The sequence below is a fragment of the Clupea harengus genome, chromosome 20 (genome assembly GCF_900700415.2).
Source record: "Clupea harengus chromosome 20, Ch_v2.0.2, whole genome shotgun sequence".
NCBI lineage: Eukaryota > Metazoa > Chordata > Actinopteri > Clupeiformes > Clupeidae > Clupea > Clupea harengus.
In genome coordinates, this window is record NC_045171.1 from 25,526,040 (window position 1) to 25,539,265 (window position 13,226).

General features: G+C 41.7%; 1 protein-coding gene across 1 annotated transcript in view; it reads left to right on the forward strand.

Annotated features, from left to right (window-relative positions):
* Positions 1-215: 215 nt before the first annotated feature.
* The window catches only part of LOC105906701 (A disintegrin and metalloproteinase with thrombospondin motifs 2-like), a 143,317-nt gene continuing 130,306 nt past the window's right edge, over positions 216-13,226 (forward strand). Inside the window, exons 1-2 of the mRNA XM_031586787.2 lie at positions 216-903; positions 3,148-3,623. Of these exons, the coding sequence (XP_031442647.1) occupies positions 828-903; positions 3,148-3,623 (552 nt within the window). The 5' untranslated portion in view covers positions 216-827. The remainder of the gene's footprint in view (positions 904-3,147; positions 3,624-13,226) is intronic.

The following is a 13,226-nucleotide window of genomic DNA, read 5'->3' on the forward strand; positions in this document are numbered from 1 at the left end:
TCATAGGCTACCACACTACACCATACCATTTTATACGTAGGAATGAGTATCAATATAGAAGACACCACACAGAAAACTAGTCAACCTTTCTCACTTGCCCTCGAAGACTGTGGTAGCCTAAATTAAATGCACAAACATATTATTCAACTGTTGATAAACATCATTTAGCATTTTACATCTTCAATCTAATATTAATTTAACACTAATTTAAAACTGTTAATTTGGCACTCTTAAATTCCTACCTACCTCGGAAAATGATATGATATTGACCTTTTGTGTAATTTACCCGCCACAGGGGGAGCTCTTGTATCGACAGTCTTTGTGCCTTACCCGGCTGCTTTAGTAAGGGGATCTGCAATGTAGCCTCGAATTTTAGCGATCCGAACCCAGAGGAGGTGACTACCATGTTCACTGAGTTTTTCACCCTTGCCACTAAGACCATACAAAAACAGAAGAAGTTAGTATTTAACCCATCACTCCTAAAAAGTTTTCCACGATCGTTCAGAATCACCGTGTAAACGCCCCACGCCCTGAAGCAAGAGGAATTCTGTGTATCTTCCGTACTGTTGAGTGCGAGTGTGTGGGCGCGTGTGTGAGAGAACGCGCGCGTGTGTAATGTGTGTGCATGTGCATGTTGGTTAGCTGAGAGAGAGAGAGGGAGCGAGAGAGAGAGAGAGCGAGAGAGAGAGAGAAGTACGGTCTCTCTTGGTGCACTTTGCAGTAAGTTGCAGGCGGCTGTTGCTGGCGTGGCGGTTGCTGGTCACGGGGAACTTCAACACGCTGGATCCCAAAGTCCGTCTCGCTCACCCGCGCAGTTCGGAGCTGCTATGGATTCGCCCGGATTTACCATTTTTATAATGTTGCCGGTCTTTCTGCAAACGACTGGACTCTCCAGTAGCATAGGTATGTGAGAGTTTATCAATTTACACTTTGAGTCAGCGCTCTGAAGTGTGCTGGACAAACCCTTCTGTCTGACCCTCACCTTGCTTCTGTGACATGCTTGTGTGCATCATCCCAGTGTGTCAGCAATAGGTGGCTGAGTATAGATTTGTAAGAATTCCCAGCACTTAACACTCGTGGATTTTTTAGTCTGCTGTGCCATCAGTCACTGTTTTGAAGTGCACAGTCCTGTCATCTCAAAGGATATTAATACGGGCTCAACTAAAATGATCTGATGGGAAAAATGTGATGGGGTTATTAACATAAACAAACACGGAACAGTAACTGCAACATGACAATCGTGCTTCCACAGTGGTCAATGCAGTTATTGATCTGTCAGATCGAAAGAATCGCTGGATATTGATTTTATTACAATATTTCACAGTTTATTTGTCTCCTCTGTATTACAAAGAATTTAGCATACCGGCGGACAATCATATAGGCCAACATCTCTTATGAAAAGGGTTCAGATATCATTTTTGTGCTAGATTGTAGGGTTAATGCTTATTTAGTGACTGTTTGCTGTACATATGCTCAACTGACACAACTAACACATCTGAACTATAGGCTCATTGGTCTATAAAACTGGAGCTTAAATATGTGGATTACAAATGCTTCACCTGGTCGTGTCAATTAATGTCAACATAAGCTATCAGGTAACGGTCATCGTACATGATTTCATTTGTGGGGAAAAAACGAGGGAGGCAGAACATTTGCATATTAATGTGAGGGCGGATGTCATCTCTAACAGGACTAGATGGCTTAATTAAATTACAATCAGGTTTAAAGTAGAACTGCTGTGCGTTAGAACAATATAAGCAAGCTATTGTTGTAGGCTAGTACCATACCTGAATCATTTGTCTCTTCAACATATCGTATGTTTGCCTGTTAAGAATAAAAGAATACAACTGCTAATTACACTTTCTGTGAAAAATAGAAGAAAGGTCTCTCCATGCCAACTGAAGGCATCGATCCGTTAGCCTACATGAAGATGTGTTGTTCAGAGATAAAAAGATGTTTACATCTCCTGTAGGTGTCTACTATACTGAAACTGTTCAGTTTAAGCTGTTAACGTTAGATAGCTATCCATATCAGATGGCCATCTACCTAATCGGTAAGACATGTATTACTGTCTTCCGGAATTCTGTCTTTTTACAGTCAAGTATGAATTATAATTGTGTTGTGCATGTTTGGAAGCTGTTGATGTAGAAAGGTGTGCTCTATTTACGCACGCGCAGGTGTTCTGAGTTGAACAGTCGAATTGGACGCTATCGGAAGAGTTCTCAGTAGCTCACTGGGAGTGCCGTGGCAGTGAGAATATGTTATTCAGCGTGTAAGGAGTGCAATTATCACCTTGATCTCTCTGGTTTCTCTGTTGTTTGGGCTCTGGGAGCGCTGGAGGAAGTAAAAGCGGCGCATCAGACACTGAGCTGATATCCCGATTTTATACGCACTGCTCTGCGAGTCGGTGTCCTTGGGTCCAGGGTGGGGTTTGGTCCGGGAAAAAAACCCCGTAAAACCACACCTTGTGTTAGATGCGATTGTGAACAATAGAAAGACAGGTTCATTGCTTTCAACAAAAAACATGTATATTGTAAACACTCCCGTTTATGTCATGACAAGATTAACTATGCCGCCATATTTTTTGTAGCATGTGTTCCAGTGTGAAATGTGACCTATGAGTGAAACTATATTGGAAGACCTAGTGGGCCTAGGCATGATTCTAGAGTGTTACAGAAAATCCAACAGAATGTCACGAATCCAACAGAATATCACTAAATGATATTAGTTTTGAACAGTAAATCCCCGCCTACCTTAAGTTTGAAACATTTTTTTTCTAGAGCTTTCCCTGCTTTGCAGTGATGGGGTGTCTACTTCGAAATCGTGATATTGACATTGCACCATTTTAATATTCATACTGACATTGCAAATGCCACTATTTCAGTCGTTTACATATTCATGAGCCTACATAGTGAAATAGATGGAAACTTAGAAGAGGTGACATGTTAGATAGTATCGCCAAACTGAGATGCTTTCTTTAGGTCATACATTTAAGGCCAATATTATGGGATTCAATATATATATATATATTTCCATAGTCACTGTGATTGTTTGCTGTACGTAAACAGTGCAAACTATTTATTTTACAGCTTCCTGCAGTAGAATGTTGTACCAATACCAATGGTGTTTCTCCTTCCTGCCCTGCAGATTCCCTGCAGCATAAGCTGGGGGACTATGGACTGGTGCGGCCCATGCTCACCGATGCAGAAGGCCGCTTCGTCTCACACGCCATCTCATCTGGCCAGGTGAGTGGGGGGCAGTTCCGTAGGCGCTGGCGCAGAGAGGCGGGTTCGGCCAGTGACGCCCAAGACCGGAGTGGGAAGGAGATGAACAGCAGCAGCAGCAGCAGCAGCAGCAGCAGCGGCAACAGTGGCAGCCAGGAACCTCTCTACTACAATGTGACCATCTTCGGCCGGGAGTTACACCTGAGCCTGAGACTCAACTCACGACTGGTGGCCCCCGGAGCCAAGATGGAGTGGCAGAGTGATGGGAGGGAGGAGAAGGGGCAGTGGGTGCAGGGCCATGTCTCCCACACAGAGCCTCTGCACCACGGCTGCCTCTACGTGGGAGACATCATCGGCACGCGGGGCGCCGCTGTCGCCATAAGCAACTGTGATGGCCTGGTGAGTGAATCGCAACAAGATCTTGTCAGTTTCAGCACCCCCCCCCCCACACCTTAACACCTCACCATTACCTCAGCGCACACAGAGAAATCGTCAAGTGTGTGCGGAGCTTGCCTGAGAGCAGTTTGAAGCGTTTTCTGATAATATATGAGCACAGTAGTACAACAGGCAGGCCTAAGGGTTTGATTTAGGTCAAAGAAATATTTTGATTCTTGTTGTTTTCCTTGTTGGTCTCGTCTGTCTCTCTGAACTAGGGCACGTGCTTGTTCCTTATTCTGTGTATGGAGATCGTTTTTTGTCATCGTCATAGAAGAACTGAACAAGGTGTTTTTTTTCAGGAGATATGAGATACATGGTTTGTAGCAATATGAGTTTGAAATGCTAATGATACAGTGGTGGATGGTCTGTCTATGCTAACCCCTTGCACGCTGGGCCTGACTGCTACACTCTGGCAGAGCTAATGAAGGCCATTATGTGAAGGCTGGTGTTCTCCTTCTGCAGTAATCACACCTGTCATGTTGCTGTTGGGCTCACCGTGCATTGTGGTTCATTCCTAGTGTTCACTCAACATGCTGGGGAAATGATCTTAGTTTAGGCGGTTTTTCTGGTAGGGATAAGATGTACCCACTCTTGTTGTTTTGTTTTTATATCATCACCAAATACACGAGTGTGTCTGCAGGGTGTTAGGATCTGCAGGATGCTGTGTGAATGCATCTCTATGATGGCCATCTGTACGAGTGCTTTGTGTGAGCAAGATGCAGACAGAGAGAGGAAGTGTGAAAGACAGAGACGGTGACAACTTATAGCCTTGGAGATGGAAGTTGTCACCTCTTGGTGACACTGAAGGTGAAGGATGATGACAAGGAGGGTAAGGTAAAGGTCCACGAGTTTGCGCAAGTTATTTTGAGATAATCAATTTGAGATAAACAGCCAATCAAATTACGTCCCTCCCTTCCATGCTCCTGAAACAATGTGTCGATTTGTTTATGGAATTGTTGATGGCTTGGACCGAGTCTAGGACCGAGTCTGGGTCGAAGGCTTGGTCCTGATTCCCATTCAAAGAGAGCACACACTGAACAGACAGCTATAGGACCATGAAGAGTGAATGCTGAATTTGACAAAAAAGTGAATCTCATTAGAATCGTAGACTCTTCCTTTTAACGTTTGACAATTTGACCCAATCCTGGTATGAAGAAATGTCACCAGATTCTATTGATAAAGTAGCTAGTCAACTGACGGATTGCCCAGACCATGTGTCTTTCACAGGTTTACCTGCAAGTTGATATAATACATTGTCAGAATTAGTCTCTCAATTTATCTGAGTGATAAAGTGGTTCAGTTGGTTTGGCTTTTGAGGTGTAAGTAGATCACTGGGTCTGGAACTGACAGGTCGAAGGTCAAGGATTGCTGGGTGGAATTGCTACAAGTGACAAAACCATGGTGTATTTGTGGTGTATTTATTGAAGGATGTGCAGGTAAAGCCATCCATTTCTCCACCTTCTGCCCTCTGTGTGACACCCAGACACACACACACACACACACACACGGACACACACACACACACACACGGACACACACACACACACGGACACACACCCACCCAGCCGCCTGCAACTCTCATGTGTGCTGCAGCACACACGGGGGAGTGCTGCTCTATGGCTTATGACGTTAAAAAGTTTACACCACAGCTCTATTTCTTTAGGGTCAGGTACAAAGAAATGTGTTGGTATGAAATCCAATGTTTTTCTTCTTTTTTTTTTAAAATCATCTTCAATAATTTAAGATGACATTTATGTGAACTAATTTATGAGCAGCGTTAAATGACACTAAAATACAGTGTTTCTGTCATGTTATCCTTTCAAATATAGCTAGATAAAGTTTCGTTTTTTTTTTAGTGTTTTGGCTGTGAGTGGGTTTTAAGATGGATTAGTGTATTCGACAACACTAAACTGATTATCAGTACTGGTGAACGTGCTCTATAAAAGCTAATTACTGACCAATGTAAAAAAAAAACGTCTCGATTCAACTCATTTTAAACAGTAACTGGTATTTTCATGCTGATTGGATGGCAGCTGGTCAGATATCAATTGCATTACTGTACCCTTGTCAACAGATGCAGCGAAGAATACATCCACACACATAAGAACACTCCTTTCATACCTGTGGGGGTTGAACAGATGACAGCAAGCGGAGATGGTGCTTATAATGACTGAAGTCTAAGTGGGAGCCAGTGATTATTCACTGGTGTTACATGTGTCAACCATGCTTTTTAAATTTGGGTTTGAATGTGTGTATGTGTAGGGTCCTATGAAACCCAGTTTCTTCAAATTCAATTATTTTTTAAAACCATATTTCCATTTCATGTTTTATAGATTCTTTTTTTTCAAGTTTAAACATGTAATATCATGAGGATTATGCCTGATGAAATTAATTAATTAAAATGAATGAAATTTTAAGAAGAACTTTGACTGCTGTGCTTTTAAATCAATCCTCTATGGACCCAAGTGAAAACCCTATAATGTAATCTAGGTGTAGGCTAGCATTGGTAATCCAACCGTTTCAATCCTTACAGTTTCACTGTTGGAATGAGTCAGTCAACAAGCTGTTCACTGTAGACCATAGATGGCTATTGGGAGTTGAGTCTGAGGGTGCCCAATGAATCTGCTAATTTTGTTATATTCCAAGTCTTTTGAAGTCTTCTCTGTATTTGATAAATATCTCCTTTCCTATCCTAAAAATCTTTCTTTAACTATAAATTGCATTTTTTAAATGACTAAAGTCCGTAATCATGTGTTTGTTTTCCACATTTTGGAAATGACAGGGCCCTATACGTGCATGGCAGATGTCTATGAAAGTACTGAGCCTAATGAATGCTAGTGTAGTTTTTGGCCGAAAGTGTGTGATTTTAGGAGTTGAAAGCATGTGTGATTCCACGTGTTTGAGTATATGGATGTGCCTTTGCATGTGTACGTGTGTGTAGTGGGTATACTGGCTCAGGGTAGAGGGTGTATTGTCCGGTACGAGATGCTGATAATTCAGAAATAGCACATATAAATGATTTTGTGTTGATCTTCATGAAGATCATGTCACTTCCATAGAGATACAATGCAGCATGCTGTGAAAATATTAACATAATAATTTCTGTAGGGAAAAGCATTGAATTTGTTCATTCAGATCGACATGTATTGCACATCAGTAAAGAAGTGCATTGATGAATTTGAATTGAGAAGAAGCTGATACTCCTCAAAGTCATAGGGACTTTCATGAGACCTGTAAACAAGTACATGAAATATGCAATATATGCAAATATATGCAAATATACATCTTCCAGACAAGCTCTCTTGGATGCCACTGCAGATATAAGTGTATGATGTGGTGTAATCATACTGAAAAGGCTATACCATAGGATACTATAGCATAGGATGAGCATACATTGAACATTTAGATAGAACAATACACAAAGTGAATAGTCAGACAAAAACATGTTTGCTTAACGTGAGGGGGTATATGTTGCAGTTATCTGTTTTCACGATCATGGTCTTGGGGTTGAATGGTACTGGATGAGGCAGAGGCAAAGAACTCCAAGATGCAAAGTAAAGTTTTCTCTGCCAAGTCCAACATTTTTCTATATCATTATTTTCCTCTGTTTGTGGTGCTACTTTCTTTTGTCATGGACAAGGAGAACACTGGATAGTCTGCTTGGTTTGATGCTTCTGTAGGTTACTGCGAGTAATCTGGGTACTTTTGTGCAGCACTGTTTGTGGGGAGCACCAGTAACATAGTACACATTTGATTTTTGAACTGATTAAGAGATCAAAATGTATAGGTTTATCTGAATACCTATGTTAAAAATATGTACATTGCCAACCAAATTCCAATATACCAATTGAGTTGGTATATAAATATAAAGCTTCACTTTTACATATATAACATTAGCTAGTTAGTTCTTTGTTGGCTGTATATGTGAAATATGACTGTATGGTCATTTTGGGCCATAATACATACGTTAAAACTAGGGGAGACCTGGTGACGTAAAACTGGTGGCGTATGTGACTGATTACAAACCAAAATGAAATCATAGCTTGCTTGTGCTGTCATCGATTACGCTAAATATGGGTTGAATGAGCTGTGTTTGTGAGCAATGTATAGCTATTGGCAGAGTCATATCGACACATGGCTACATGTCTCCGTCTATGGGTTTTAGTGGCATAACTTGTCAACGTAACGTTAGCCTACCTTACTTTGAATGTACACAAGCGAAACATCCGGTGAAACATCTACTTAATGAGTCCACGGTTGCACTGATTTCTTTATCTGATTATTACAGCTACTGGCATGTTTCATTTCATAACTGACCTGTGCTGTAGGCAATGTGAGCAGATATGTAGACACAGACTAACTTTTCACTGCTTAGGCCTACGAGGTATGCTAGCTAGATAATAAGGGGTTTGTTGTCGTAGACATTTCTTTCTCACTGAATTTCCACAAGCAAAACATGAGATGGAATGTAGGCTGTGAATAATCCACAGCGTTGGTGGTTTCTTTATTAATTTAAAAAATATAGCAGATGCGTGTATCCATGGAGTTGGTTGAAATGTTAGGTGCAATCTGTATTGGTGGTGGTATTTTCATCTATATGGAAATGACAGCAGATGAGCATTAATATGTTTGCATGGCTCCATATAATTGTCCTTTATTACACTAGCAACACAATATTGGATGTTCTTGAATTGTGGCTGTCGGAAACCTGGATGTTGTTGAATTGTAATAAAGACTTCCGCAGTGGTGGACCTGAATGTTTTCCCATTCATTTAATTTGGGAAAAAGGGATGAAAAAAGAGAAAAAGGAAAAGAATGACTGGGGGGATGGCAAACATTTTTACAAGAGCACTGCACAGGATCAGGAGGAAGGTGTCAGAGTTGGAGCAGTGTTGATATCGCAAAAGTGCTACAATACAGGTGACATAAGAATAAATAAATCGCTTAAAGAACATTCATTCAACCTTTATTTAATTCTCGGAAATATATTGAGGGAAGCCATCATTTTTTTATTGATGCTGAAGTTACAGATACAAATAAGACATAATAAATAACACAATAAAACAAAACAGTTAACAAACAAAAACAATAAAAAAGGCAGAGAACATTGTCCAGAGCTGTTGGTGTGGACGGCACAAGGGGTTGCCCAGTGGTGGCCACTAGTGGGACGAGCTGTGGAGGACGCTCTTTGAAATGTGGCCCTGGTTTTTTTTAAGAAACCTTAGATACAGGATTTGGATTACACAGGATGCAGACGCAATCACAATGAAGTTTAATAATTACAGGTAAAATTGAGGTAGGTAGTATGGCTTACATATGACACATAAAAAAAATACAGACTCACCCAAATTCCTTTCCCATGGTTGTAAGCACAGGGTAGTAGGATATACAGCTGGCAGCAGTGGGAGACCCTGCTCTTAATCAAAGGCTTCGGTCCACTGATGACAGGGCGGTGTGCAGGTGGGAATGGGGAAAACTGTCACAACCCCTGAACAGTTAGTGTTTAGTGACAGAAAACTCTATTTTCTCTCAGGACAAACGCCCGGAGCCATGCATTATGTTAGAAACATGTCAACATACAGATGTTTTCACGGAAATATGCAAATATGGGACTGTTTTTGCCTGACAACAGGTGGGCTACTGCCTGACAGGGAGCAGAATGCTCGCGAAGATTTGGATTATGAAAGTAGTCAGATTCAAGGATTTGCATGATAATTCATCTTCATTGTTTAATCACTCTTTTAAGATTGTCAAAGGTTTATGTCACCTCCTCTCGTTGGAAGGAAATCCGTGTTAACAGAAAACAGTTCATGTAGGCCTCAATATAGCCATCGTGGTTGATGTGGATTTTGTTCATTCATCGGCTCCGTGGAATTAATACATTCAAATATTCATATAAAGATTGTTCTAGAATGTAGTTAGACCTGCACTTTACTAATGGAATATCCTCCTTGAACTGTAGCCTTATTGAGATAGAATAAGGGGAAATGGCGGAGGGAACAGGTGGCGTGGGCAATACTGTGCTCATTTGATCAGGAATAGGAAGGAGTTGCCCAGAAGATGAATGATCTAGCTTCCGTCTTTGTTTCGCCGCAGAAGAACGCCACCGCAGACTTCTCCTCTGGGGACATGCATGTATATGGGTGTGTTGAAGAGTGTCCAAGGCCTAATCCTTTTACACACTCCACTGCCTGCCACAATTACACCTCCTGCCTTCATCTTTCCTAGGGTGTGTCTATATTCAGCCTGATTTAAAATCATCAATCAGCTTGCTGGGCTGTCATCATCTTTTTTTTCAGCTGTTCAGGCACAAAACTTTGTTGGGAAACTCTTTTCTCCAGTTGTTTTTCCTGTAGAAATCTCTCCAGTGTCTCCAATTTCGAGCTTGCATGGATGTAGCAAATTCCTGTTTAAGACACGGATCCCTGAAACGTGTGGTGTAGTCTGCCCAGATCTGTTGATGTGCTGTCATTAAACCACTTCCGAATGGAGCATAGTCTTCGCAAAAAACACTAAAGGTGTTTGCGATCCCTTCTCTTGAAACACCTCATCCTTGATTTAATTTGGTGGAATGGGTTTAGCCTTTGCAGCTGTAATAGAAAGAATGATATGTTGGCATATAAGCATGCCACAATCTTTCAGTGGTGCTCTCGGAAATAACCTTGAGCAGTTCTAGCAGATCTCTCTTATTTTGGGTTAAAAGAAAGAGAAAAGGGTGTATTTCACAGTACCAAAATAAATGCCATTATACCACAAATTCAGTCAACCTCTGCAAGCAGATAAAGACTTGATTTGAGGGAGGTCACAATATTCAGGTAGGTTTGGTATAATGCACTGGGATAGTTAGGGGCCAAGGTAGGTTTGGTATACTGCACTGGGATAGGTAGGGGCCAAGGTAGGTTTGGTATACTGCACTGGGATAGGTAGGGGCCAAGGTAGGTTTGGTATACTGCACTGGGATAGGTAGGGGCCAAGGTAGGTTTGGTATACTGCACTGGGATAGTTAGGGGCCAGGAGCACTTTTCTGATGGTATGGCACACAGGATGTCTTAGGTCATACGCTGTGTGGTCATCTACAGCGTATCTAATGGTGCACATTTATAGCAGTGGTTAGGTCATACATTTGCTTCAGTTTGTTCAACAAACTTGAGCAGGATCATTTAAGTGAAAGAGTTAACATTTGTAGAGATCAGATGGGTGTACGCTGAATTACTGTCTCTCGAGTGTTGCGTCAGATCATTCTGATCTCATGAACACTAATGTTACAGAGTTTTACACCGTGATGTGCCTACATGATAAGATCACTCATACTGTATATCTGTATTGAGACCTTGCCGTTTCTAGGATTGCCCCCTTTGCAGCCTTTTTGTGTAACAGTGAGGGGCACAAAAGCACCATAGTATAATCAACTTCATTTGAAATGATTACGGAGCACACTACTGCTATTGAACCTGTCTGCAGACCATGGGTGAATCTACTACAGAATGAAATGAATTAACACATCACAACACAGGCAGATCGGATTACAATTACAGGTTCCACCCTGCAGTGTGGCTCTCAAACACACAATTACCCAATCAGAGTGCTATTACTGGCGAGTCAGGGGCTCACTTAGAGGGGTGGAATGTCTCTCTCTCACTACTGCCATAATTATAGGGTCTCACCAACCGCCACGGAAATAGGCCTTTCAGTTGTTGAGCGGAGTCAGAGGAGAATGAGGGGTTTCCCCCGGTGAATAGCCCCCCTCATCTGCTCAGATACAAATATTTGTGACGTCACAAGTGTGTAGCCAATGGAATCTTGTTTCTGAGCCAGCACATAACGGCACTGAGTGAAATACTCTACCTTGTTAACAGGTAACTCTGAGCACTGGGGAGCTGTGAGTCCCTGAGGTGAGCCTAGTTAATGTGCATATCTTTAAATGAGCAACTCAACAACTCTACATTGTTGTAATATTTTTGAGGGGTGATTGAACCAGATCTGAACCAGTTCCTGGAGATAATACACTATGTGACACAAAAACATCTACCAGATTTTGGGTTTTATATAGTGATGGATTAATGGACTCACTTCAAACACATCTTTGCTCTCCGAAAAATCTTAAATCATCATTCTGTCTATTCAGATTTCTCTTGTGTATTTGAAATGTTATATTTCAAAGATAGTGGTCCAAGTAGGAACACTATTTTAATCTTTTCCAGATTTGGAAATCAATTTGTACTTCAGTAGCTTGAGGAAATTGAAATAATGAGTTGGTGGCTAGTTCTAAAAAAAAAGGGCTTCCCTATGTACCCAGATGTCTATGTCATCTGCTGATGCTAAAGAACAACATCATCACTGGGCCACACTCTTTTCCCCCAGTTAGCACTGATGGTAATTAGTTTTATACCATATATTGAAGATTCAGTCTTAGGTTTGATCAGTCAGGATTCAGGTTTATTCTTGAAGAATGGCGGCCGACCACTTGTGAGACAGAGACTTTCAGATCCATCCTCCCTCACAGAACTTCACCTCAGCATATCTGACTTGTTCCTTGGGGAACAGTCTGTTAAATACACTGACATTAAGGGGTGTTACCGTCTATTCAAATGGGCCATGCATGCAGGGTTCTTTGTCTCGACCTGGGGGGGAGGTGAGACCAATGTCGCACCTAACTCCCCTGGTCAAAATCAAGTATATTCACCCTGGAACTGTTTACATGCTAGTTAAGTCCAAATAAAAGTAACAATTAGAACTAGGTATAATATCATTGACTTATTGACTATGGCATATTCTTATGACCTATGCTGGTCCCTTCAGCACTGCCTTGATATCAAGGCAACAGCACACAGCCTGTAGCATTTGGTGAAAGTATCGGTGGGAGTTCCTCTTAATCTCACTCTCCTGTTTTTCTCTCCACTGTGTTGAGAGCGAGAGAGAGAGTGTAGGGGCGTGTCTGTGCACCGGTACTCCTTGTTCTGTCGAGGGCACCGTGTTCCAAAGATAGCGTGTATTCAAGCGAGTCTCGTGGTTTTGACGAAGAGTCTGCCGATCCGTACAACCTACTTTCAAAACATGACATGTTAGCAAATTCAATGCAACACCCACAGTCACCTGTAGAACATGTTGATTGCTCTCAATCTCCCTACCCATCTGGTGTTTGGTCCTCAGCCAGGAATTGATTGGCTTTAGTATTAATGGGTTTATTTTGTAAAAGCATTGGATACCCATTATTCATTAAGAAGGGTCATTGCTCTTCTACTTTGAGGCCAAAACAAGACAACTGTTTAGGCCTTGTAGAGGGCCACTACATTTGGACCAGTTTCTTTGACTATTAGAATTGTAGTGACCTCAATCCACTCAGGTGTAGGGACATTAGAGGATGCACTGATGAGTGACACAAACCCATGAAGTCTCTGCATATGCGTGCCTCTATGTTCCAGCGTGTGTTTGGTGTTTGGAGACTAGGCATCCTAAAACCACAGCTGTGAGGAGCAGTTGAGGCGCAGTGACGTATCTTGCTTGTAGAGATGCAGGATTTGATTATTATTTGACATTATTTTTCAGTTTTTCACCTCTTAGTTG